Source organism: Pseudonaja textilis, chromosome 1 (assembly GCF_049901715.1).
Source record: "Pseudonaja textilis isolate UNSWEBS1 chromosome 1, rPseTex1.2, whole genome shotgun sequence".
NCBI lineage: Eukaryota > Metazoa > Chordata > Lepidosauria > Squamata > Elapidae > Pseudonaja > Pseudonaja textilis.
This window is the reverse complement of record NC_141990.1, coordinates 273,994,796-274,022,269: the sequence shown is the minus strand read 5'-3', so window position 1 is coordinate 274,022,269 and position 27,474 is coordinate 273,994,796. Positions and strand designations below refer to the sequence as shown.

The following is a 27,474-nucleotide window of genomic DNA, read 5'->3' as shown; positions in this document are numbered from 1 at the left end:
CTTCTAATATGTGTAACATGCTGTGTATACATTCTCAATTAAGCATTCTTTTAAAGAACAGGTCTTTCATCTTTTTGGGAATTTTTTTCAATCTGAAATCTCAAGGGCTTGAGATTCTATTCTTTTCTCTCAAGGAAAATTAAAAAACTATCTTTTTCTGATATTTGACTTTTTTCTCTTTGCAAAGACTTTTTAAAGTATTCATCTAATTATTTTCAGCCTTACTTCCTATAATGGTCCATTTCAAGCTCTGCTGTGGTAGAGCAGTTTAACCATTACAGTGTTAAAAGAAAAATAATTTTTTGCCTTGTGTGACCTGTTCTAATAACTCCAACTGTAAAGTTGAAAGATTGAGATTTTTTTAAATGGTCAAAATAAATAATCCTAATCTTTGTCCAATAAATTAGAAACCCCAATTCGAAATGTTATTTATAATTACATTGGTTATATTAATGCACTGTCCCAGTAACCTATCCTCAATTGCAAATCACAATAACGGAAAAACACTTTAGGAATTGGGTTGTAGCATGATAAACTGACAGTCAACTCTGGGATTAGATACATCTCAATCTAGGGTCAGTTAATGAATTTATCAAGCAGTTTATGTATCCACTTCTTGGTTTTCCTGTTTTATGAAAAATGTCATCTTTCCACAGACAATACTCCCTAACCTTGTCATTTGTTTAATCAGAATTAACCAGAAGAATAATCGTAACTTGATCTGGGTGCCTAGATTCTTGATTAAAACTCTTGATTGTATTTTGCTACAAGCATGTTGGGCAAGACATGGCATTGAGCCTGAAAATGAACATTTGAAGAAATGGCCAAATTGCTATAAAGAAGCAAAAGTATCCCATTCCCTCTCTGAGCCATATCAGTCATTTTATCTGTAGACATATAGATGACAAACATAAAAACAAAGGAGATCTTAATACTGCTGTTGTTTTTCCATTCACACCAGCAAACTTTTCTGCCACATTTCAAGCGCACAATAGCAATACAAACTGATAGATCTAAAACTGTTTCTGGGTGGCTCTAAACTTTGCAGTCTAGATAACATGTAGGTAATTCTATTCCTGCTTTTTTATATAATTGGGAGTGAGAAGATATATTGGAGAGAGAAAGAAAAGATAAAATATCCTTTCTCCAAATCACACATTTTTGTTGCAACTCCTGAGAACTGTGAAAAGAACCTGTTAAGTTTGATCCTAAATTGCTACAGCAATAACCTCACTTAACTTCTCTTGGCCAGTAAAGACCTAAAGAAAGATCACAAGACATTCTTATTATAGCATCTATATTTTTCTGGTTATGTAACATAAGTGTTTTGCATTGAAATCGGATGCATACTGAGGAACTCTATGGACCATTGTTTCAACCCTACATCTTGTCATTCAGTTGGCAAGCTGCATCAGTATGACTTCCATTGCTGCCTACTGAGAAAATGTACTCGGAGTGACAAATCATAACACCTTCCCATGACTTAATACAAAATGTAGCTGTGTGACTCGACGCAGATTACAGAACACTGTAGTTCACACCTCCACACGGAAGGCGAATTGGGAAGAATAAATTGCCATTGTGTGGGTTGCTGATCTATTTTTTATACAATAAGTCCTTCAGGGGGGAAAAAACCTTATGTCACTGAACTACAGCAATAACTTTACTCTTAAATAGCCCACAGGATTTGTAACCTAAGTTTGCTCACTTGGATTAAGATTTCTTATTACTCCTTTGTACAAAAGGACTACCTATTTATTGTTTTCAATAATATGGAAGGTGTTCTGTCATCCATCTTTTTATAACTCATTCTTGTGACCACTGTTTAGGTGCTTCTTGTGTCATGAAATGTTACTATTAGAAAGCTGGCTGTCAGACTTACTCTAATGTTGAACAAAGCTATTCCTATTTCTTCCAGGAAAATAATATTTGATATTCAGAATTTTAAAAATTGAATATTCTTTTGGAGAATAATAGAAAGAATTCTAGTCCTAATTATATTCAATTTTGAAGGTTTTCCCTACTAATTGCATAGAATTACAGTAGAACCTCTGATCATGAATGCTTCTGATCACGACCAAATCGGGTTCCGACCAAAAAATTCACAAAATTTTTCAATCTGATCATGAACACATACCCAGGTGGTGATAAAACAGGACCCTGACCCTGAAATTACTGAAGATGAAACATTAGAAGACAAAGAAACCGCCAAAGTTATGGAATGAATTATGGTCGTGACCAAAGGTTCTACTGTATTTGATACAGTATGGCGATCTTACATATATTCTTTTCCTTGGTATTTTAGAAACCGTAGAAATATTACCTGAGGCTTGTTCTTCTGAAGCCATCACTGGATTTTAATTGTAGCTCCTCCTCCCCTCCTCCATGTTGACTCCTGGCAACTGCCTGAACTACTGTTGTCCCTGCAGTTTTCTTAGCAAGATTTTCAGAAATGGTTTGCCATTGCCTACTGTACTTCCTAGGTCCAAAAGAAAATGATTCACCCCAACTCAGCCATTTGGTTTCATTTCTAAGGTCTCTAAAACTCAGTATTCCAATCTTTGGCCTGATGCCTTAATTACTTTATCTTTTACGGTGGTAGATCACAGTCAGTGATGTTTCAGTTTATTTTTTGATGAAGGATTCTCTCTTTCAATCCTTTTCATATTCCTAATTGTTTAATTCAAATGAACTGACCATGCACATTGTTTTATAGTGATGGAGATGATTTTAGACCCAGATTATGGCTTGAAACGGTTGTAGCCACATCTAGATAAGAAAGGAACTAAAGTATACAACTGGAAAAGCTAGGAACAGAATTTGATATTGACAGGCCAAGCAGAATGTCATGCTTTTATTTGATCTTTTTTTATTAGTTTCAGTTTTATACTACCTGATAACTGCAAAGGCTGACAAGTCACATTCCTATTCTTTCTGTGCCTGGGGGTGATATTATTCTGTAGTCTTTTGTCGTATTGTTTTGGTATCCCTTCGGATGTTTTACCAAGAACATAGTTCAGAGCATGTACAAAGAAGAAAGCCATGTTGGAAGTGTATGACTTTGATACTTGTGTTCTCTTGTGGACATGAGGCCAAGTCACAATTTGACTGAACATCTAGATCCATCATACAACTTGATATTTTGCATTTTAAGGAGTATGTGCAGACATTTTCCGCTCTTTTCTTGCATACTGCGGTCTTTTTGGGCTAAGAAAAAGTCACCTGCCATCTCTGTAGCATGAGTTATTCGTACAGAGGCCAACTCATTTCTAAAACACTGCCAATTTGGCATTCTGATGTGAATTGGATATGTATAGATTCTAATGCTTTGAGACCCTGGGTGCCACACTGTAACTGTCTTCATGGGTCAGCTTGTTCTGTGTTTAAATGTTCTTCATCTTAAAGCATATAAAACAGAAGAGATGGCCTTACAAGGGATTAATTTGTCACATGTTTCAAATTTTTGAGTCCTGCTAGTATACCTCAAAGGATGAAATAGTCTTAATTGCTTCTTGAGTACAAAGTGAAGATGAGGGCGTAAGACCTCATCTACCTTTGGCCTCAAAGTGTTTAAAGTAATGCCCTTGAAAGTGATATCAGTAATTGAAATTTATTGGCCTGTAATTCTATCAGGTTTTCACAATAATATTACTTAACAACTGGTTAAAGGCATCTGTAAAATATTGCAACATCTCAGATCCTTTTTATTTCTCAGTTCTTTCTGGGTAAGTTTCTGGTTTCACAAAAAGAGCATTCATTGACCATAACATTATGGTTGGTCGCATGGTCAGCCAGATAATAATAATATTTACTATTATTATTATATAGTAGCTAATTGCTATTAAATATTTCAAAATAAAAAATAGCAATGAAAAGATTCCACAATGATTTCAGCAGCATGTCAGGGTGTGACTGTTTATAAACATATTCTTATGAAGTTTTTTTGCATTTGTTTTTAATGCTTCTGGAAAGTTTATGAGAAAGGTAAGAAATTTTTTAGATGTTTTATGTTCTGAAGATATAGCACCAGAAAACATTCTAAATTTACAGGTAACCAAATATATACTATGGTTGATGCAGATCTGGCAAATGCAGGGGATTCAGGAAAAGCAGCAAACAATTTCATATTGGACTTACTGTCTGTGAGTTTGGAACTAATTTTTTTTTATCAGCATGCAAAATCTTTTCAATGAAAATAAACTGCTGACTTACTATCTGCTGTATTAAGTAATGCAGTCACTAGCTTTGCAGTAATTAAGAGGACACTAATGATTCTTATTCATTTGTTTACTTCATATTCTGATTTTATTTCCCCTCTCATAGAAATCAAAATGATACACATAGTATTTCATGATGGTTTCCCATAGCAGTCTTGAGTTTCAGTAATATTATTGCATCCTATATCTTTTGTTTATACTTTGGAATAACTCTACACATTTGTCTGTTTGGATCACTGCCCTCAATCTGAATATTAGAGATACTCTCCCTTTTTTTTCACCATAGTGGTCTGCCAAGAGAAAAGGGGAGTGGAGAGAGATGATCCATGGGTCATGAAATCATCATGCAATATTGTAGTTTGAGATATTGGCTTGTTATCAATGCTCTACTTTTTAACTCTTTGCCATATGAAGATTGCTTTTTTTAAAAAAAATAATAATTAAAAGACAGAAAGTAATACCAGATCATTCCAATCTAGGAGTCAGTCAATAAGTTATAAAGTGTGTTTTTGATTTCTTGCAATCTTTCATTTTGGAATGAACTCTATTACTTCATTCTTTTGTGTCTCTGTGTATGGACATGTCATTGAGAGAGAAAAAAAGCACATAATAAAACTGGAAAGGTCAGTCATTTGGGATCAATACCTTTCCAGAACTTTGATGTCTCTGTTCCATGTAGCACTGAAAAAATAATGTCTACAATCTTGCTAAATTTAAATAATGAATCATGGATCTATAACCACTTTTCACTGTATGTTCTTTCATTTGTACTAATACAATTTTACAAAGAGGGATGGGATACACACATCAAATTCTCTGCTGATTAACTAATGAAATTTGGATAGCTACTGTTCAAATCTCCTCACTTATTTTGTAATGTAATAATTATAACTCCATGCATATTTGACACTTGGCTTTAAACTATATATACAGTTTCAGAATTGGTAATTTATTTAATTGGACATCCTTCCCCCACAAAATGATATGTCTATTGCTTTTACCATCTAACTCTAAGCCTAAACAAAGTTCTCAGCAAACTTCCAGATGGGCTATTTTTTTTTCTTTCTTAAATAAATCCTTATACTAAGCCTACCTTACTCAACCTTTCAAATCTACATTTTTTTTTAAAGAATTTGATGCAAAGGGCAATATATTTGGGGAAACTGTTGGGGAACATGATGTTCTCTGTATCTTAAAATACTTCCTAGATATAGTGAGATAGGATTTCTGGATGCAGGTACTTTCTAGTTTTGTATAGATAGAGTTTTATTTTATATGATATAATGTTTAGTTTTCTAACACAGCTGCATTTTAAATTAATATTCTGTAGATATATGCATTTTAGAGAACGCAACTATGTTTTTTCTAAATTTGCACGTTATTGAATCACAATTAATATGCTTTAGATTAATTGGCTTATAGAGCAAAGGCCATTTCCCAATTTTGATAGCAGTTTGTAAGCATCTTTTTTTTCTTACAATTATGTGCGAATAGAGAAATAGCGCATACGAATAGAGAAATGTCAGTGTGAATATACAAGTGTTCTTTTCAAGAATTGGAAGTACTGTGCTTTTTTTTTTTAACCCATAAGAAAACATGTAAATACTGTTTTGGTTTCCATCATAGTGTGTTTTCAGCTTCTGAATCATTTATTCTACAGGCAGCGCAAGGAGGTGGTCATAGAACCCTGCTGTATGGCCATGCGATTCTGCTTCGGCATTCTTTCAGTGGAATGGTAAGAGAGTGGAGGAATGGAGAGAAGAAAGTGCAACAGAATAAAACTAATAAAATATTTGGCGGAGCTCACCGCCTTTCCAATACCATCTTGGGCGCTCCCCAAACTGGGATGAAAGTTCCAAGTCCACATCACAGTACACCCTTTTCCTGACAAAGAATTAATAAATCATTCATCTCAACCAGGCCTATTTTTGTTGTGCAGTATTTGTTTTTAGACTTAAATATTTCAGTTGCTACAAATTTTCTCCTTTTCAATCCCCTACCTTATTCTCACCAAGCTTTCTTGCTGATGCTCCTTCCCAATCTGGGGTATCCAATATTAGGAAAATTATCCCGAGTAGCCAGAATGACAGACAGGAATGGGTTTATTTCAGTGATGGGATTCAATTTTTTTTTACTACCGGTTCTGTGGGAGTGGTTTGGTGGGCATGGCAGGTGAAGGATACTGTAAAATCTCCAGTCAGAGGTGGTATTTGCCAATTCTCCGAACTACTCAAAATTTCCGCTACCAGTTCTCCAGAACTGGTCAGAACCTGCTGAATACCACCTCTGGCATAGGTGATAGCTTTGAAGGACAGCAGGAGATCCATTACAAAGGCGACAATCAAATAAGCATGGGTTGACTCCAATCCAAGAAATAAATTTAAGAAACCATCTCAGTCAGTTCCCTTTTTCATTCATATGAAGATAACATGAGGGAGAAGAGATGCACAATCAGTTTTTTAAGATTGTTGCTGTATTCTGTGGCTATTCTAACAAGGAATAGTTTGAGACATTTATTGGTGTAACTTGCAGACTTGTAAATTGATATGGCCAATTTTGAGAAGTTCAGTAGAGTTTCAAAGACCTCAAATTCAAAAAGGCTGAAGTATAATCTCATTGTAATAGTGCTCTGTGTATGATTGATTAATTAATTAAACTTGTATGCCACCTATCTCACAACTGAGTGAATGACATTGCATAGCTAATTTTATATTGCACAAACTATTTTAAATTTGTAGCTTTCATACCATTTCTCTATTGAATTCCACCATTCATATTTTTAAAATCTTAAAAGGTTTTTTAATAAAATGGTTTAACTCTTAATTTTTTTATGAAGTCAGCCAATGGTAATTAAATTGACATTCATAAACATTAAAATTGATATCTGTTTATTTCAGTGCAAAAGAATTAGAAATATTGTCACTTATTCAAGAGAACAGTGGGCTCATATCTCTCAATTCAGATTCAAGGCTTCATTGAGACACATACAAAATGATTTGAAGGGTCTTACTAACTTTAAAATGTTTTTCAGTATTTGACATGTTTAACAACATCAAGATCTCAGACAGATAAACTTGCATTTGATGTGGGCCTACAGGAAAATGCAATAGGTAGGTATGCAATCTCCATCTTATATCAAATAAAATATCACCTTAAATTAGAAGGCCTAAAACATCTGTAATTTGTAAAATCTAGTTTATCATTCATGTAAGCTTGACATAATTTTAAGGGTTGATGTAGCTTCGAGTTTTGGCTGCCTGCCTAGAATTGCCAAAAGCAGCATAATTATTCAGTCCTTGGCAAGGACTTGGCAATCATATATATATGATTAGTATCCTGTTATGCATTCATACGATATTCATGTACCTATACCGAGAGATGATACTTTCTTATTGCATTATACAAAATTATTCTGAAACAAATATATGAATTTCAGTTAGGGAAACAAACTACAGTTAGCATGAATGGTGAGTGTGTTGAATTAGGTGAGCATGAATGCTGATAATTCTTGTTCTTATCCATGGAGAAGATGGAAAAAAATCATTACTCATTGCTGCATGCAGAGAAAGCTTTAATGAAAACAAAAAGCCTATTGAGCTTAAAAGTGTAATTATCTATGTTTAAATATGTGCCACATTCAGTCATATATACTGGGTTCATATCCAAAGGCAATTGTGGCAGGCTATATATTAACTTATGCAGCATGCATACATGTATTTTAGCAGGCTCATTGTGGAACCTTAAGCAGAACATCCATATGATAGGAATCCTGTAGAGAATTTACTTTGAACCACCTGTGGAGGACTTTCACCTTCTGAATACAGTTATCCATTCATTGTCTCTGTCAGAATTCATCCTTTGCTCCAGCTCTGCTTCCCTAGATCCCAGCCTGCTATAAATTACAGGATGAGGGAGCTAGGGGGATGGAAAACTAAACTAAAATTAGTGCATCCTGAGACATCCCAAGGTCCCAGGCTAGGGAAATGGAATGGAATGCTGGCTCAACATCTATCCTGCCTTCTCAGGGACAGTTATCAAAACAACTTCTTTGAATAGGACTGGACAAACAGGCAATAGCGGGGCAGTAGAACGAGAAAGGGAAAGTTACCTGGGATGCTTTTGTGTGCAAAACCTCAGTTCTGGCTTTTGTTTTACTGTAACCAGTTGGCTTTTAGTAAAAGTATTTACTTTTACAGCAGGGCTGACAGTCTCAATGTCTGGTTTAGTCATTGGCAGTTTTCAAACGGAGAAGTCTAAGAATTTAGTGATATGGTTTCATATTTTTAGATATCCTGAACTTGCTTGAAATGGTCTCAGGCTTTTTTCCTCAGATGTAATGTGGGCACTTCTGCTTACTATAGGTGAAGTATGCTGGTGGACCATACACCCTGCTTCTAAACAAAGGTCAGAAGGAGAAAAGGTACGGATTGGAGATGATCTTATTCTAGTTAGCGTATCCTCGGAAAGATACCTGGTAAGCATCTAGAAGTATTCATAATAACTTTAATGTAATTGATTAATGCTTTTGTTGAATTTTAGCCTTATTTATTCCAGTTAGAAGCATACCTATTTCCTCTGCCTGTGTTTTCATAGAATTATAATCAGAATTTTTTTAGATAAATCTGAGTTTGAAAAAAAAACTCTCCTTGTTGAAGCCTTTTCAAGAAGTGTCAGGGAAGAATGGATAAGTCAGAGACCCTAGGAGGGTCTCACAAGAGGGATTGTGAAAAACAAACTTTAGTTTCTGTTGAAATAAATTGATGAAATAAATTATTAAAACTCTTTTAATAAAATGCTCCCATAGTGAAATAGGAGAGATAAAAAAATAATGCAGAAGAAAATCAAATAAAAGACTCCTGAGAATGGTAAAATTTGTTCTTCTTTAATATTACATAAGCTTTAGCTTTAAAAAAAATAGGAAGTAGAATGCTACTTATACATTAATTTAGCAAACATTGGGATTAGTTTTTTCACCTTTCTTAAAAACTCCAAGAGGTAAAAGTTTAATGCTGTATTTTTATACTTCCTTTGCAATAACAATAATAGTTGTCTTGTGTTTTCACTTTTGCTCTTTGCAGCATCTTTCTGTGGCATATGGAAACACACAAGTAGATGCTTCCTTTATGCAAACACTCTGGAATGTGCACCCCACTTGTTCAGGAAGCAACACTGAGGAAGGTTTGTTCAGTTACGGTTATGCTACTAGTTGAAATTACTACTTATTTGTAAGTGTGCTTTGTAATTGCTACAGCTAAAATATATTGTAATAGTTGCTGTTCAAATTTTAAGGCGATTGGTTATTGTATGGTTTCCAATGACAAATCTGTGCTAGCATAATCCTTGCAGAATATTTAGAATCCTGAATTAAAGCAAAGAAGTCTGTGCATAGATTATTCTTACAATGTAAAGATGTAATAATAAGGAAAGAGTTGAAAAAGGAGTTTATTACAAATGAGCTGAAAGAAAGCACCATATCCCTCCTGGATCCATTTTGACATTGATATTACTACAGAAAGTATGTGCTATGAAAGTATTGATTTTTCACTGAAATCAGGTGTCATTTGCCCTTACCGACCTCAGTAAATAGTGTATGTGATTATCGGGTAGATTCCCAATGTTATCACTTTGTGTATGCTACCTAATGAATTTGAAGATCTTTTGATTATGTCTTAACTTTCCATTTTTATTCCTCCCAATAAGAACTATTTCATAAGAGAAAGCAAGTCTTTTCTATTTCCCACTTGCTGGTCAGAGAAATGTATACCTATAAAAGGATAGTATGTGCAATAACTTCTGTTAATTCTATGACACTTTGGATCAAACTGGTATATAAAACTTCCTAACTTCCTTCCTTCCTTCTTTCCTTTCTCCCTCCATTCCTCTGTCCCTCTCTCCCTCCCTCCCTTCCTTCCTTGGAAGATAAAATTCAGGATGTTTCTCTGAAAACTCAATAGGCACACATACAAAAACCCTTTATCATATTTAGTAAGCAATTGGTGGAAAGGTAAATAGTCAATATATAATATTTTGCATTTTGCATGTCAAGATTCAACATTTAAATAATGTATTTGAAATCAATAAATGGAAACTCAGGGTTGACTAAAAGGGGAAAGAAAATCAGGCAAGTCTCATACATCATTGCCAGCAATGTAGCTTTAATAATATAATTATGAATAATGGAAAAAATAATACGTTATTAGATACCGTATGAAGAATAATGCACCAATATGTTTTTAGCCTCTAGTTTTGCCAGAAGATTAAAAAAGTAATGCATGACATATTTATAACAATGCTTAAAGACAGTTTGTATTTGGAATACTTATATGATAGCTTGGGGGGAAAATGAGCATTTTTCGCACCCCTTGGAACACACTGCTACAATTGGGGGTTTGAGGAAAGAGCCAGAAGGAAAAAGGGAAATCAGGAGATTGGAAAAAAAGAGTTCTCCTTGAGACTAGTTAAATTTTTCCATTCATTTAAAAGATAACCATCTTATTAGTGCCAAAATCTTATTGTTTGGCCATCAGTTGCATTTTATATTGCAATCATATTTTTTATGTTGTATTTTTTCTCTCCATAAACAGCTAAAAACCTTTTAGCAAAAAAAAGGGGGGGGGGAAACGGAGGGAGGAAAGAGGAAAAGAAAAAATAAAAATAAAAAGGGAGATGTGACAACCACTGTATGTATTCTTCTTGTGAATGACTAAAAATAGTGCTAAAAAATCAGATTCTTTTGACAATGTTCTGTTTCCAAATGGAAAGCACCTGCTCCCAGTATGAGTGAAAAGTGAAAGCTTTTGCTTCAGAAAGGTTTGCAAAATGTCACCTTTCAACTTGATTCTGAGGCTTTCATCACTCCCAGCAACCCATTTCCTCTGCTGGGGCTGCTTCGTTTGGCTTCCTTTGTGTTGAAGTCAAGCCCTATTCTGATAAAGTCATATGTGCTTTTAGATTTATTTATTTATTTATTTGCTAATCTTCGTACAGCTTTTGTTCTGCACAGGTTTTTCCAGTGCAGAACTCTGTGGGATTGAACATGATTCCATGAACTTAGGGGAGCTTGCCTGAAACAGTCTGAAAATCTCGGGGAAGCCACACAGTGTAAAAGTTGTTAAACCCTTTGTGGTTAATTTTAGGACTGGGCTTAAATTTCTAATTGTTTTAGTATTTTGTGTTGACAGCATTATATTCAGATCTGTATTCTTATGTAACATTTGTTTTCAATACATATTAATGGGATTGTTATTCAGCAAGTGAGTTTAGAACAATTTCACCTGGAGATACTGATGAATCATTTTCCTTTTGTTTGCAACAAGACAATGCCTCCATTCTTCCTGGCCTCTCAATGTTTAATAGGTTGGAAATTTATGTTCCATTAAAATGTAAATCTATAGAAAAGCCAAGCTTTTTATCTTTCCCCTGTTCACCTGTTACCTTATGCAGTATTGATTTTATACAAAGGATTAACTTGATGGAATAAAAATAGTGTTATTTATCAGTCAACAACAATTTGTGCTTGTGTTTTAGTGGTTTATCATGTACCATTGCCATACAATTGACATTTTTCTACTGCATTTATACATTACTAAGTAACATTTCCAGATGGCTTTAGTTTTTATCAGCTGATTCTCTACCAGAAGAACACAAGACTATAGGGTTCCCTGAAAGTTTCTTCTGCTATCCAGGGGTTTATTGCCCAGGCTTTTAGAAATCTCGTATCACCATTAATATTGCTACTTTCTCTGCATTTATTTAGTCTTTTTCAAGCATCTAGGACTGTGATGGCAAACCTATCGCTTGCGTGCCAGAAGTGGCACACAGAGCCATCTCCCCTGGCATGCCAGCTATCTATCGCCTGTTGCTCTTCTGGGTTCCAGCACATGCATGTGCACCAGCCAGCTGGTCTTCGCACATGTGGAAGTGCCGGAAACTGGAAGAATAGCTTTCCGGTGCGCAGGTGGCCGATGCACATGTGCGTGGCAGGAAGGTGAGCTTCCAGTTTTCTGTGTGCATGCACATGTTTCGGCACTTGGTGCCGAAAAGGTTAACCACCACTGATCTAGGAAAGTAGCTGTTATAATAGCACCATATTCTGTAAGTGATACCTGATATGAAGCGATATTTACTTTCTATGTGTTTCAGAACTGCTGCTCAAAGTTACACACATATCTACAAACATATATCGTGCAGAGACCATAAACTGGATGATTAACCATTTATATAGTCATCTTTCCTCCTTAGAAAAAAAGCCACATTTGCCACATTTGCTCTGTAACAAACTGGTTTTTTTAAAGTCACCATCACCTTTTCTCCTGGATTCCTTCATACAGTATGACTTTGGTTGTCAAATGAGACCTTGGAAAATGCCCACTCAAACAGATCTTACTGAGCAGCAGGGACAATGGGGAGTAAGCAAGTCCCTTAGATAGCTAGGCTGTATGCCATGCAGATCTTTGTGGATAATAACAACCTTGAATTATACCAGGAGCTTCTGGGTAACCAGGGCAGTCTGTATAGCAGAAATGTTACTTGAGCAAACCAAAGTATACAGTGTCTGCAGCATGCATTCTGAATCAGCTACAGCTTTTGAATGGTCTTCTAGGGCAGTCGCGTGCAGACTACATTACAGAGGTGACTAAGGCACAAATGAATGTGGGGGGAAAAATCCTCCACACAGGAAGGAGTACAATTGGAATACTGGAATGAATTTGAGTAAAAGCCCTCCTGGCCATAGCTAAGTCTGCATTTTGAACAGGAGATGTGTGTCCAGGAGGACTTTCAGGTTGTACACCGGTTCTGTCTGGGGAATGTATACCCATTCAGAACTATAGATGAACAACCTATGATTCCAGATAAACTTGGAATACACTGTCTTGCATTGTTGAGTTCAAGATTGTTCTCCTCCCATCTCCATTCCATAATCCAACAGCCCTCAGGTGTTGAAACAAGCCTTATCAACATAACTTGAAAGACCTGAGATCAAGACCTACAGCTGGCTATCCTCAACATACCTAATGGTAACTGATTCTGCAGTTTCCCATACATGTTAAGCAAGAGAGACAAAGTCTTTGTCCTGTTGTATTAAATAGAAATATCTCTTGAGGCAGGAGGAGAATTACTACAATACCATTACCATTAGCAGTCTCCTACTGGCAATCAGTCAATCCAGTTGGATACTATGATCAATGGTATGAAATATTACTTGTTATTTGATCTATGAAAGTCATGTATTCAACTAGTACTGTAGCATAGTGCTATGTTCAAAATGTTTCATATGCATTTGGGGCTCTTCCACATGGATTGTTAGCACTAAATCTGTAATTATTGTGCTTCATCCTGTATTGTTTAGCAGCTGAACAGGTTTGCAATGAAATCCAGATTTTTGGGAGGTGGGCAGGGTTCTATTTACAGTAATGATACCCTACAAGTTGACAGAAAATCATGATGACATGATCTTGCATATGTTGTAATTATGTACTTACATCCTGGCCTCTGACACAAGTTTATGTGTCACCATTTACATGATAATATGGTTCATCATTTGCTCCCCTTGAAGATGCCCATGGCAAGTAAGACATTTTATGATTATGCACCACCATAACCAACTTGTGATTATAACTGGTCTATTTTCCAGTTGGTGAGAACTCTTATCTCACTCTCTGCAGCCTTTCTTCAGTTGACATTGAATTTTGTTTCCAATTGTTAAATTGGATTGGTAGCTTCATCATCTCACAAATCCCTTTCCCTCACCCACCTCCTTTCACAACAGTTACTATTCCCAACATCTACTTGGATATTTTTTGTATGACTTGAATTACATGGCATTCTGTTGATTCTAATTTAAAATGCAGTCAGTATTAATTTGACTTGTTTTGATTTACAGATCCTTACGGTAGTTGCTAGGAATAGGGAATTAGGGTGAAATTGATAAGCATTTAGTCTTTTTTCCCCCTCAGGAGACCAGTGGTTATGCAAAATGTCAAATTAATGCTGACTTTTTTTTCAAGAGATTTCCTTATGGATGAATGGTGGCAATTTTTAATTTCCTTTTTGTATGGAGTAGGTATTAAATGGATTTCAATTATATCCATTTTGTTTTATGTTCTATAGAGTTGTACTTATTGCATCAAATAATCTGTATTTGTAGCCAATACTTTGAAACCACCTTATTACAATTAAAGCACACAGTAGATCAAGTAGATTTGTTGAAAATAAGTGTGGCTAATCGAAAGCAGGAGCAAAAACAACCGAGCTATTCCTGTGCCATGTGGGGAAATGATGACAGAAATTTTTATTTAGCCTAGACCTTTTAGATTTTAATGCAATAGGTAGATGTACTTCCATTTCTAGATACGTATTGTTAAAATGCTGTCCAAGTTAATTATTGTCTCCTCCTTTAGGATACCTGCTTGGTGGTCACGTACTACGTTTGTTTCATGGCCATGATGAATGCTTGACCATCGCATCTACAGAACAGAACGATTCACCACATAAGTGAGTTGCACTATAGATCGTGCATATTTTCCATCTTTAATTTAAGCTTCAAACCCAAACAGTCTTCATTCAGAAACAGTGAACAAGCATTTGTGACACATGGCACATATCAGATTGACTTTTGTTGCCATTTTTCTATTAATGTAAAATAAACATTTTACATTAATAAACTTTTTCAAGACAATTATATCTAGGCAATATAATTCAAGTTAGATGCACTAGAACAACTAGCATCTCTCCTATCTATCTATCTATCTATCTATCTATCTATCTATCTATCTATCTATCTATCTCTGTCCTACAAAAAACATGAATTAGTATCACGTGGTCCACTTAAATATATGAAAAATGTTTCCTATTCCAAACTTAATTACTCAGCACTACATTCCATAGGCGTGTTTTTCTTAAGTAAGAACCTTCAAATATCCTTGAAATAACATCACTGTTTATTGTTAAAAGAAGAAAATGCTTGGCATTAGAGATTAGCACTGTTGGTCCTGTATCAATAGTCACATCACATGCCAAGTGCCCTCTGGCTACACTGCATCTTGTCCTTGTTGCTTGTTCAAGTGTCTGTAAAGATACGAACATAATAGCAGTGAGGCAAAACATCTGCATCTTGCCCTTTTTTGTGAGATAAATAAAGCAAATAAAATAAAGCACTGATGGAAGCAAAGGGAAAGTTAGCAAAGGGCATTGTGTGACAGACATAAAAAAACTGGAGCAAGTATTTGTAGTTAACTGCTACTGCAAACTAAGATTGTTTAATTTGAGATAAGTGGTATTTACCAGCTTGTAGTTGTTGCAGTTCAAAATGTACCTAGCAGAATGGTATATAATATAATATTTCACAAAGTTTGTAAAAGATAATCAGCCAAAAGTTCAGATTTTGAAACTAAAAGACAGTTTACTCACTGCATGCTGATAAATAAATGAAGATGTATTTAATCTTGATAGAATGGATGAAAATATGCTTAGGTAGGATCAAAAGTTCTTATACTGATTCTTGCTAGCTTTGCCATGAAAACTCCTTAGCAGGTGGTTGATCTCCCTCTTGGGATACCTACCTGGTTTGTTTGGCTATGACAAGTTGTCTATTGTTGGACATAATTGAAAGTATAATTGGACCAGTTCTGTCTTTAGTGACATAGCACAACTTTGACCCTGATCACAAATAAGGCTTGTTGTGTTTGGGAAGAATTTTATACTATATCACTGTATAGTCTGTGTGGCTTCCTGACAGGATTGAGTTGGGGCTGTTTCTCAGGGTCTTTGGGAATGAAATGGAGTTGTGATTATTGGCTCCTGAGGTAGAAGTCGTGGTGGGATGGATTTCTTGTGATTATGGATGATTATTGTGTAGAATGGGCAGGATTTTCTTTACCAATGATACTATTATTATTGATATTATTATTTGTTCCTTTAATCTTAGTTACTAGAAGAAAGAATTTGTTCCTTTAATCTTAGTTACTAGAAGAAAGAATTATAGGGTGCTTAGAGTCTGGTCAACTAGAATGTCAGAAAGTCTAAATAAACAAATAAAATCCTTAATAAAATGGAAATCTTTTTGGTAATGTGCATTGTTTTACTCTTTTTCACCCATTTTTTTCAGTTTTGCATTAGAAAAAAAACTTTGTAAAATTGTAAAAGATTACAAAGTCAATGGTGGGGGGGAGAGCCAACATAATAGGATAATATGATTATCCTTAATTCTAAAACCACCATGTTACTCCTAAATATCTGATCATTAAAATCTGGAAACTAATGGAAATATCAGTAATTTCAAATGCTTTATTAATAAGAAGAATTTGAGGTTTACATTGCACTCCTTATTCTAATGAATAGGATTATAAGAGATCCGGTTTGGATTTAATAACGATTAAATTATTTTAGAATTATTCAGTTTATATAGCAAAGTCTAATTCTGAACCTTACTGAAAGAAGTTGCCAATTATTACAGAAAAAGCTGCAATCTCCAAATGCTGTGTATATTTCAGTCACTGATTATAATTCTGCATACATTTAATAATGCTAAATCTCCCATATGGTGCATCTCAACATGATTAATCTATTTCTAGGCGGGTCTTTTATGAAGCTGGGGGAGCTGGAGTCCGTGCAAGATCACTTTGGAGAGTAGAACCTCTTCGAATAAGGTGTTGTGATTTTATGTTATATTCATTGTTTTTACATTATGCTGCCCTGTATAATAGAATATTCAGTATTTTGGTCTGGGAAATCCACCAGGCTTTCTTGTCTACCAATTTACAGATTGATAGGCAGAAACCAGAAAAGAGTTTGCTACTTCCTATTTTTGTTGTGTAGTATTTCTTTTTAGACTTAAATATTTCAGTTGCTACAAATTTTCTCCTTTTCAATCCCCTACCTTATTCTCACCAAGCTTTCTTGCTGATGCTCCTTTCCAATCTGGGGTATCCAATATTAGGAAAATTATCCCAAGTAGCCAGAATGACAGACAGGAATGGGTTTATTTCAGTGATGGGATTCAAAAAATTTTTACTACCGGTTCTGTGGCTTGGTGGTTGTGGCAGGGGAAGGATACTGTAAAATCTCCAGTCAGAGATGGTATTTGCTGGTTCTCTTGAACTATTCAAAATTTCCATTACTTGTTCTCCAGAACTGGTCAGAACCCCTGGTTTATTTGTTTGCTGCAATTGGATCCTTCCTTAAAATTTGACCTTGTGTTAGTGTGTATTATGTCTTATGGGATACTGTCTCAGGGCCATAGGATTAAAGTCTTAGAGATAACTACTGAATTTAGATGGTAGGATAATGATGAGCTTGAAAGTGACTTTACAGCTTGCATCTCAATTTCTGAAGGAAAAGAAAAATGTACTACTAAACGTAGTAAGAAAGAAGCTTTAAAAATTCCAAACATCTAAGAAAATAATGAATGTGAATCTGAATTAAATTGTAATACTGTTATGAGACTTTGTTGAACCTATTAAAAGATGCCCCTAAGTAAGATCTTCGGTTGAAATAAATGGAGATCTTACCAAATGAAACATAAAACAAATAAATGCAATTTTTTTTCACTTTACTGGTAGAATTAAGCCTGTACTTAGTGCATGAAAATGAATATCTCCTAAAAATAGAACAGAATAGAATAATAGAGTTGGAAGGAATTTTGTAGGTTATCTATTCCAACCCCTTGCTCAAGCAACAGACCCTATTCCATTTCTGACAGATGGCTGTCCAATCTCTTCTTGAAAGCTTCCACTGACGGAGCATCCACAACTTCTGTTCATTGATAAATAAATTCATTGGTAAATAAATACTTAGAATAGTCTATGTAAACCATAAACTAAATATTCTTTAAACAATTTTTAAGCTGGAGTGGAAGTCATATTCGCTGGGGACAACCATTTCGCCTTCGACATATTACAACAGGACAGTTTTTAGCATTGACAGAAGACCTGGGTCTTGTCTTATTAGACAGAGAAAAGGCTGACACAAAATCAACTTCCTTTTGTTTTAGAGCATCTAAGGTAGGTAATATTTTTACATTAAATGAATGTGGAAAGAGCATGAATATTCTACCTAAATCAAGTCTATACGTAGCAGAAATAAATAAATGTCAACAAACTTCGCTGAAGAAAATATTATGTTGGGAGAACATAAAACTGCTCGAAGACAAACTGGGCATTGAAGAAGATTTAGGAGGCACCTCACTGATATGTTTGTTTGTTCTCTAAATTGACCTATCACATCTTAAAGATTATTATGATTGAATTTCAGCTACTTTTTACACACCTACATTTTTGTAAGTGTGCAAATAATATGTGACATTCAATCATAATAAGCATTGGTCATTTTTTATGATCTTTTCCTATTGGATCTCACTTCTAAGTGACCACTGCTTATTTTATTTTATTTTAACAAAAACAAGAAATGAGTAATTGTATGAAACTAGAAAAAGGATGGGAAGAAGTTACAAGCTGCACTATACCAAAGCTTTGAGTGAACTCAAAAAGCTCCTTAAAATGTTTAATGTGACATAAGGATATCATTACTGAACACATGGGTGGCAATTCCACTAACTATAAGCTTTATTTTGTTTTTGTTTTCATTTACCCCTTCCCTCAAAGTTAATATATTGTACTGAATATATTGTACTGTAGGACATAAAACACTGCTAAGAAATTACAGTTCCATTTGACCAATTCAGTGAGTCTAAACATTGCGATAAGAGTCCCAATATGGTACAATGATTAAAGGAATCAGGCTAGAAATTGGTACACCATGACTTTTAGTCCTGCCTTAGACATGATGACAACTGAGTGTTTGTGGGCCAGTCATTCTCTCTCAACCCAAAGAAGAAACCAATGGTAAGCTGTTTCCAAAATGCTGCCAGCCAATTATTAGGAATCAATATATACTTTATGACTAAATGTAAATAAATGATATTTATGTACATTCAGAAGAATATTTATTCTTCTTTACAATACACTATACTAAAGTTTACTTCTCTACATAATATTTTTTCTGGATTGAAATAATGTCTATGAGAAATCATTGCTAGGGTATTTTTCTTGCTTACTATTCAACTTAAAAGCAGCAGCCAGTAGCATTTTCCATTTCTCTGCTTTCTTAATTTAATGTATTGATTGCCTTCTTCTGCATTCTAACATCTCTTTTTAAATGAACTTTTTGTATTTTCAAATATGCTTACTAAAACTCATCTGTGAAGAACTGATTGTACTATGTATTAAGTGATAGAAAACATATACTATGTACTGAGAACATGAAAAAAATATTAGTTTTGTATTTATGAGATTGAAAAAGCTGATTACAATGTGAACATTCAAGTTGCAAAACACATTTTTTGCAGAGGAACCTATTTTTCCTTATCGTTCCCTAAAGCTGAATACCTAGGATTCATTAGTTAAATAGTGTCTGCTTCTGAATAGACGAGATAGACTTGTACTCTTTATTTCATATAGCAGTTCTCCATCTCTGAGAACTGAGAAGTGACATAATTTTTCTCTTCTATTGATAGAATAATGGCTTCCCTAAGAAGTAAATTGAAATTCCACTTTATCTTATGACAGAATTATCTGTATATATATTTAAATTGATACTAAAATTTGACAGCCATAACCTACAAGTGTAAAATATGAAAATAGGACATGGAATTGGGAGAAAGGAATTCTACTTGTAGACCTGGAATACACAAAAAAGGAAGCTTTTTATTTTATTGTCAATGGAAGATGGAGAATGCTGAGTCTATGTATAAGATCTGGAGAAAGATGGGAAAGTGATAGTTCAACTTTGCCTTGCTGACTCCAGCAGTAGATTTCAATGCAACTGATAAATTGACGTTCCAAAGATATAGGTATAGGTAGTCCTTGACGTACAACAGTTCAATTAGTGACTGTTTAAATTTACAATGGTACTGAAATAAGTGACTTATGATAATTTTTCACACTTATGACTGTTGCAACCATTGACCCCAAGATCACATGATCAAAATTTGGATGTTTGGCAACTGACTCTTATTGATGGTTGCAGTGTCCTGGGGTCATATGATCACATTTTTCAATGTGCTGAAAAGCAAAATCAATCAAAAAGCAAGATTCAATTAACTGTGTTTTAACAATTGCAGTGATTCACTTTACAACTGTGACAAAAAACATTGTAAAATGAGGCAAGATTCACAAAACAACTATCTTGCTTAACAACAAAAATGTTGGCTCAATTGTGGTTGTATGTTGATGACTACTGTGCCCTCTTCCATGACCTCAGAGAGAGGAAGGGTTGTTGCTGTTGAATTCTAGAGTGGTTTATCACAAAGTCCCAACTACCTAAGTACAGAAAGATTTTTTTTGATCAATCACTGATATAAAAATTGTTCATGCACAAAAAATTATATATCTTACCTTTCTTCACTTATGCGCACAACTTAGGGTAACTAACAATTGAAGTTAATAAAAACAAAATCATATCCCAAATGTCAAGAAACACAACCTAGACAGCATGATAAAAAACTTCTCTGACCAATAAAACTTCTCTGACCAATAAAACACATGTCTAAATGTGCAAAAATTGTATATCAAATGAAATGAGGTCTTACTATATGATAAAACACTATTCTATGTATTTGTGGGGGGGCTAAGAACTATATAGTTTTGGTACTGCCACAAAAAAGGTCCTTTCTCTGATATTCACTATTGTTATCAATTACTAATAATTTGCTAATTTTCTTCTTTTTCACCTCTGTTGCATAAAGGAAAAACTGGATTCCGCTCACAAACGTGATATAGAGGGCATGGGCTTTCCTGAAATAAAGTATGGAGATTCTGTTTGTTTTGTGCAACATGTAGCTAGCACTTTGTGGCTGACTTACAAAGCACAGGATGCTAAAACATCACGTTTAGGACCACTGAAAAGAAAGGTAAAGAGAAAATGTGTATTTTTATTCTATAGTCTATGATTGTGAATAACTTGCACATGTGGATGTGCAGAAGCTCATACAGCCAGAAAATATTGCACAGTATTTAATTGTCTGCACTGTTGCCTAGAAATATGCAGTGTGAATAGTTTTGGGGCATGAGGCTTTTGAGAGCTACTTACTTGGCCTCAGTTTGTGTGTGTGTGTGTGTGTGTGTGTTATGTGTACAAATAGGTAGGCAGCACCATCTGTTCTAGCTATTATGAATATTAATTAGTTTGTCCCACTGGTCCTGTTTATTCAGACATATAATCTCAAGGAATTGCATCAGCTTTCTTAAGACCCATTAACAATAGGTGCTTCTGTTTTCTTCAGCACTGGAGTTTACTTTCCAAGTTGTGCATTCAGGTCTTCTGTATTTTTTTTAATAGTCCCAGGCAGTTGTGGGATTCAGCCAGTTCGTACCACTTTGGGAGAACCATTTGTTAACTTTCTGAGCAGTTCGGCAAACCAGTTGTTCAAAAAAAAAATCTCCTGCCAACACTTTTCCCACTTTACAGGGTTAATTCTGTCAGGAAAGCAGGAATGAAACGTTCTGGCGTGTTTCTAGCCTAATCCTGCTTATTTTTTAAGTGTTTTCAGAAACTGCGTCTCTGGTTAAGCCTTGTTACATTGTAATAGCAGTTGGTAGTGTGCCCAGCTTGGCAGTATGCCCAGACTAGCTGGAGCTACTTCTCTGGAGGGGCTTGACTTTCTTAAGGGAGAAGGGTTGTTTTAAGCTTTTTACACTGCTACAGTGGTTCCTGGCACTGTCCTTTTGGGGTGTACTTCCAAGAGGCAGGATGCAAGCTTGGCACTTTGTCTGATTTTTTTTACTGCCTTCTGGGGGCATATGATCTTTCCTTAAATCTGGATTATTTTCTTAGGATATCTTGTGAGGTGAGTGTGACCAACTGGTAGTGCAAATCTCTAAGGATTGAAAAGAGTACTTTGTCAGTTCACTGAGCCCAAGAGTCTCTTGTCTATGGGAATTCTTCAGTCATCCAGGTCATGGTTGTCATAAAATGCTTTTTTAAAGAGGCAACTGTATGTTCTTGGTTTCCAGAAAGTTCAGTTGCCTCTTGAAAAAGCACCTTTGGTTCTTTTGCACTGCTTTGGAGTGGCCAAGGCACATGATTATTCGCTGATAGCAAGATTTTTTTAAAAAAGGAAGTAGGGGTGTGGATCCTCCAATTCATTTCAGTTTTCTCTCATGATAATAAGGCTTAGTAACATGTCACCAGGCTTGAAGTTTATTTAAATATCTATGGCATGTACTAATTTTATTGTGATCCTGACAAGCTTGGGAGGCTTGAACTTGGGTCCCTTATATACTTTGTTAATTTCCCTGTTTAGCTTGGCATTTTGTAGCCCAAGTGTGCCCACCCACTTTCTGGAGATGTCAAATGACCTCTCTGCTAAAGGGTTTTACTTGATGAGCAAGAATTTGCTGCTAATAGTTACTGTTGCATTTTAACTATTTTAATCCCTTAAGATGCTCTGGTACCCTGCCTAATTTCTAATTCTGGCTTGCAGGTATTGCTGATGAAAAGGAAGGTATTCAGACAGAATGGTTTAGGTTTCCATGATGGCTGTAGCTATCATTGATCTTCATTATGCATTCCCCCATTTCTAATCTAATGATTGGTATTTAGGGCAGCTTTTTTCAAGCAGTTAAGCTTTTCATACTTTTTTACAGGTAATCCTTGACTTACAACAGTTCATTTAGTGACCATTCAAAGTTACAATGACACTGAAAAAAGTAATTTGTGACCATTTTTCACACTTATAACTGTGGCAGCATCCCCATGGTCACAAGAGGCCGGGCGAGGTGAAGCACCCCTTGACATAAGTGGCATCGAGTTGTCCACACCCATCCAGTCACATGACCACATAGCCATGCCTACCCAGCTGCTCATTAGAGCAGAGAACTGGTTGTTAAATTATTTGAATCCCACCACTGGTCCCAGGAATATCATATTATTGTATTAGAAAGCATTTTGATTTCTATAAAGTCTAAAGCTTAATTCTGTAATTTCATCTCTCTTTTTTTTTTAGATATAGTTTATTAATTTTTACAATTAAAACCAGTCACAATACATACACAAATGAGCAAAAGAAAGAAAAAGAAAGAGAAGAGGGGAGGCAGAGAGGGAAAGAATTTTGAGAAAGGAAAGAAAAAGAAAAGGGGAAGAAAGAAAGAAGGAGGTTACAAGGTTAAAAGTACTCTTATTTTAACAGTTTGCAAGATCTTCTTTTGTTTTCATAACCTTAACTTGTGTCATATAACCACACCTGTTTTTTACTTATATCGCTACCTCGTTATTATGGGTTGATACTTTTCTTTTATGCCTTATGATATATAATTTATCTTTGGTCAATCCAATTATACCAAAATTCCAGCTATCGTAGTATAGTGAAGTGTCTTTATTTTTTAGCGCCAAAGTCAATTTATCCATTTCTGCGCATTTTGAGATTTTTTCAATAATCATTTCTTCTGATGGAGTTTGATGTTGTTTCCAGTGTTGAGCGAAGGCTAATCTGGCCGCTGTTAAAATGTGTATTGTTATGTATTTAGCTTTTTGGAAATTTGCTTATCAAAAATCCCTAGTAGGAAGGACTCTGGTTTGTATTCGATCTGCTCTTTTGTGATTTCTTCCAACCATCTCTATAATTGACATACATTATCTTAAATTTAACAGATAATCAGAGTTGGAAGGGACCTTGTAGGTCATTTAGTCCAACCCCCTGCCCAAGCGGGAGACCCTACACCATTTCTGACAAATGGCAGTCCAATCTCTTCTTGAAGGTCTCAAGTGGTGGTGCTCCCACAACTTCCGAGGGTAAGCTGTTCCATTGGTTGATTGTTCTCACTGTCAGAAAGTTTCCCCTTATTTCCAGGTTAAATCTCTCCTTGTTCAGTTTCCATCCATTATTCCTTGTCTGGCCTACAGGCACTTTAGAAAAAAGCTTGACCCCTTCCTCCCTGTGACAGCCCCTCAAATATTGGAAGATCGCTATCATGTTTCCCCTGGTCCTTCTCTTTACTAGACTAGCCAAGCCCAGTTCCTGCAACCATTCATTGTATGTTTTAGCTAATCATCCTGGTTGCTCTTCTTTGCACTTTTTCTAGAGTCTCAACATCTTTTTTATAATGCAGGTGTGGTCTTACTAAGGCTTTATAGAGTGGTATTAGTACTTCCCTTGATCTTGATTGTATCCCTCTGTTAATACAATTAAGGATTGCATTAGCTTTTTTGGCTGCCTCTGCACACTGCTGGCTTATATTTAGCTGGTTGTCCACTAAGACTCCAAGATCCCCATCCAATTACTGCTGTTGAGCCTGGTTTCACCCAGTCTATATATATACTTTTGGTTTTTCTTGCCTAAGTGTAGGGCTTTACTTTTCTCTACACTGAATTTCATTTTGTTTGATATGGTCCAGTATTCTAATCTGTCAAGATCCATCTGGATCTTGAGCCTATCTTCTTGGGTGTTAGCTATTCCTGCCAGCTTAGTATCATCTGCAAATTTGGTAAGTTCCCCTTCTATTCTCTCATCTAAGTTGTTAATGAAGATATTGAAGAGTACTGGGCCTAAGATGGAACCTTGTGGCACCCCACTGCTTACTTCCCTCCATGTAGACTTAGACCCATTAAGGACTACTCATTGAGTGCAGTTTGCCAGCCAGTTGCAAGTCCATCTAGTGGTGGTGCTTTCTCTTCCACTTTTTTCTTCTTACTAAGAAGTAGGTTGTGGTCTACTTTGTCGAATGCCTTGCTGAAATCTAAATATATTATGTCCACAGTATTTTGCTGGTTTACTAATTTAGTCACTATGTTGAAGAATGAAATAAGGTTGGTTTGGCATGATCTGCTAGTTATTACTTTCCTTGTTTCTAGATGTTGGCAGATCTGTTTTTTTATTATCTTTTCCAATATCTTCTCGGGTATTGAAGTTAGGCTGATTGGTCTATAGTTTCCTGGGTCTGTTTTTTTCCTTTTTTGAAGATGGGAACTGTTGTAGAGCGATGGTAAGGAAGAGGCATGAGACCAGAGCGTACAACTAACAAGGCTTTATTGAGGGGAATAAAGGGTTGTCGCGTCTGCTTGCTAACTTGCAGACTAGCGACAACAGGCTTGCTCTGCCCGACAGCCGGCTTATATAGCCGACTGTCAAACGGAGCCAACCAATGGGAGCGGCTGGTGCTCCCGCTCAAACAGCGGACCTGGTTGGAACCCCACCAGTTCCACGGACATAACACTCCTTTCCCCCAGCTGGGAACATCGTAGTCCTGCAGGTAAGTTGGCTGTCTGCGCTGGCGACCAGAACATCGCAGTTCGGGTGAACTGTTGGCTGGTGACAAGTCCAGGCCCTCGGGACGTGCCTCGGCGGTCGTCGGGGCATGAGCTTGCCCTGGCGCGGTGTTCTGCGAAGTCAGCGAGTCCCTTTGCTCGGGCTGACCGGGCGAGTCTCGTGGTCCAGTTGGCAAACTGGGCGCTCGGCTGCTGAGTCGGTGACCCTGGCCGGAAACTCGGGTTCTCCAGTAGACCTTCCTGTTAGGCCGGGGAAAGCCCGGGTCCCACAGGGAGCTTCCGTCTGGCACCGGCAGGGAGGCGTTGGCGCTGGCAGGTCGGGTTGGGTTGGTATCAGCCGCACGTCGCCTTCTGAGTTGGTCCACGTGCCTTCGCCACAAGCGTCCATCTTCCAGGAGGACCCTGTAGGATCTTGGACCTGTGACTGACACGATTTGACCTGGTACCCACAAAGGATCCCCTGCATAGTTCCTGGCGTACACCAGGTCTTGCAAGGCAAAGTCTCTGACCAGACTGTCAGACCCTAAAGGGGTATCTGGGCAGTAGTGGGGGTGTAGCCTGTCCAGGGTGGTTCTAAGGTGTCTCCCCATTAAAAGTTCAGTGGGAGATTTGTTAGTAGTGGTGCAAGGCGTCGTATGTTGGCTAAGCAGGAAACGAGACAGTTTAGAGTGCCAGTCTTCCTGGCCAAACCTGGCGAGTGCCTCCTTGGCTGACCTTACCACTCTCTCTGCCATCCCGTTGCTAGCGGGGTGAAAGGGAGCTGTAAGGACATGTCTGATGCCCAAATTAGCCACGTACATACTGAACTCACATGATGTGAACTGCGGGCCATTGTCAGACACCAGTGTGTCTGGAAGTCCATGGGTGACAAACAAACGGGTCAGGGCTTTGACTACTGCTTGGGTGGTGGTCATGGGAAGCAAGGCCACGTCAATCCACTTGGAGTAGGAATCCACGACCACCAAGAAAGTCTTGCCATGCACTGGTCCAGCCAGGTCGATGTGCAGGCGAGACCAAGGGGCACTAGCACTTTCCCACCTGGTGGGCGTGGCGGCGGGCGGGGCAGCCCTGGTTTCTTGGCAGGGTTGGCAAGAGCTTACCCAGTTGGCGATTTGAGCATCCATGCCGGGCCACCAAACGTAGCTGCGGGCCAACGCTTCATCCTTACGATGCCCGGATGGCCCTCGTGAAGCACCTTCAGGATGGGTACTCAAGGGTGGCTGGGATGACTACTCTTGTGCCCCACAATAGACATCCCTGTAGCCTCGACAGTTCCTGCTGGCGGGTTTTAAAGGGAACAAAGTCAACTGTACATTGAGTTTCCGGCCACCCCTTCCCACCCAGTCCAGAACCTGGGCGATTATTTTGTCTTTTTTGGAGTGCGCCGCAATGTCTTCGGCTGTCACTGGAAGTTTGAGTTCGTTGACCTCAAAAATGGCGTGAATTGGTGCAGGGTCCTCGACTGGGACTGGCAGGGGCAGCGACTGAGGGCATCGGCATGACTCAAGTTCTTGCCAGGACGATGCACCAACTTGAATGAGTAGGCGGCCAGAAACAAAGTCCATCTGGTCATTCTGGGTGAAAGTACCTGCGTGGGTTTGCTTATCTCCAGATAAAAGTCCTAGGAGAGGTTTATGGTCAGTCACAAGTTCAAAATGGTGGCCAAACAAGAATTCGTGGAACTTCTTAACTGCAGCAACCGCAGCCAGGGACTCTTTATCGATTTGGCTGTAGTTCCTTTCTGCCGTGGAGAAAGTCCTAGAAAAGAAGGCAATTGGTGCCTCGGAGCCGTTGGGGAGTCTGTGGCTTAGGACAGCCCCAATCCCAAAGGGGATGCGTCAGCAGCCAGGACCAGAGGAAGGCGTTGATCGAACTGGACTAAAACCGCTTCCAATGTGAGTAATGATTTGACTGATTTGAAAGCATGGGCTTCTTTGGGTCCCCAATGCCAGGGTGAGTCTTTATCTAAGAGTCTATGTAGGGTTCAGCGACTGATGCT

At 37.1% G+C, this 27,474-nt stretch overlaps 1 protein-coding gene across 1 annotated transcript in view; it reads left to right on the top strand.

Annotated features, from left to right (window-relative positions):
* RYR3 (ryanodine receptor 3) overlaps positions 1-27,474 on the top strand; it is a 305,744-nt gene that overhangs the window by 92,818 nt on the left and 185,452 nt on the right. The window contains exons 4-11 of the mRNA XM_087921834.1: positions 5,878-5,952; positions 7,249-7,327; positions 8,579-8,691; positions 9,296-9,395; positions 14,618-14,711; positions 16,790-16,864; positions 18,061-18,217; positions 20,959-21,123. Coding sequence (XP_087777960.1) covers positions 5,878-5,952; positions 7,249-7,327; positions 8,579-8,691; positions 9,296-9,395; positions 14,618-14,711; positions 16,790-16,864; positions 18,061-18,217; positions 20,959-21,123 — 858 coding nt within the window. The remainder of the gene's footprint in view (positions 1-5,877; positions 5,953-7,248; positions 7,328-8,578; positions 8,692-9,295; positions 9,396-14,617; positions 14,712-16,789; positions 16,865-18,060; positions 18,218-20,958; positions 21,124-27,474) is intronic.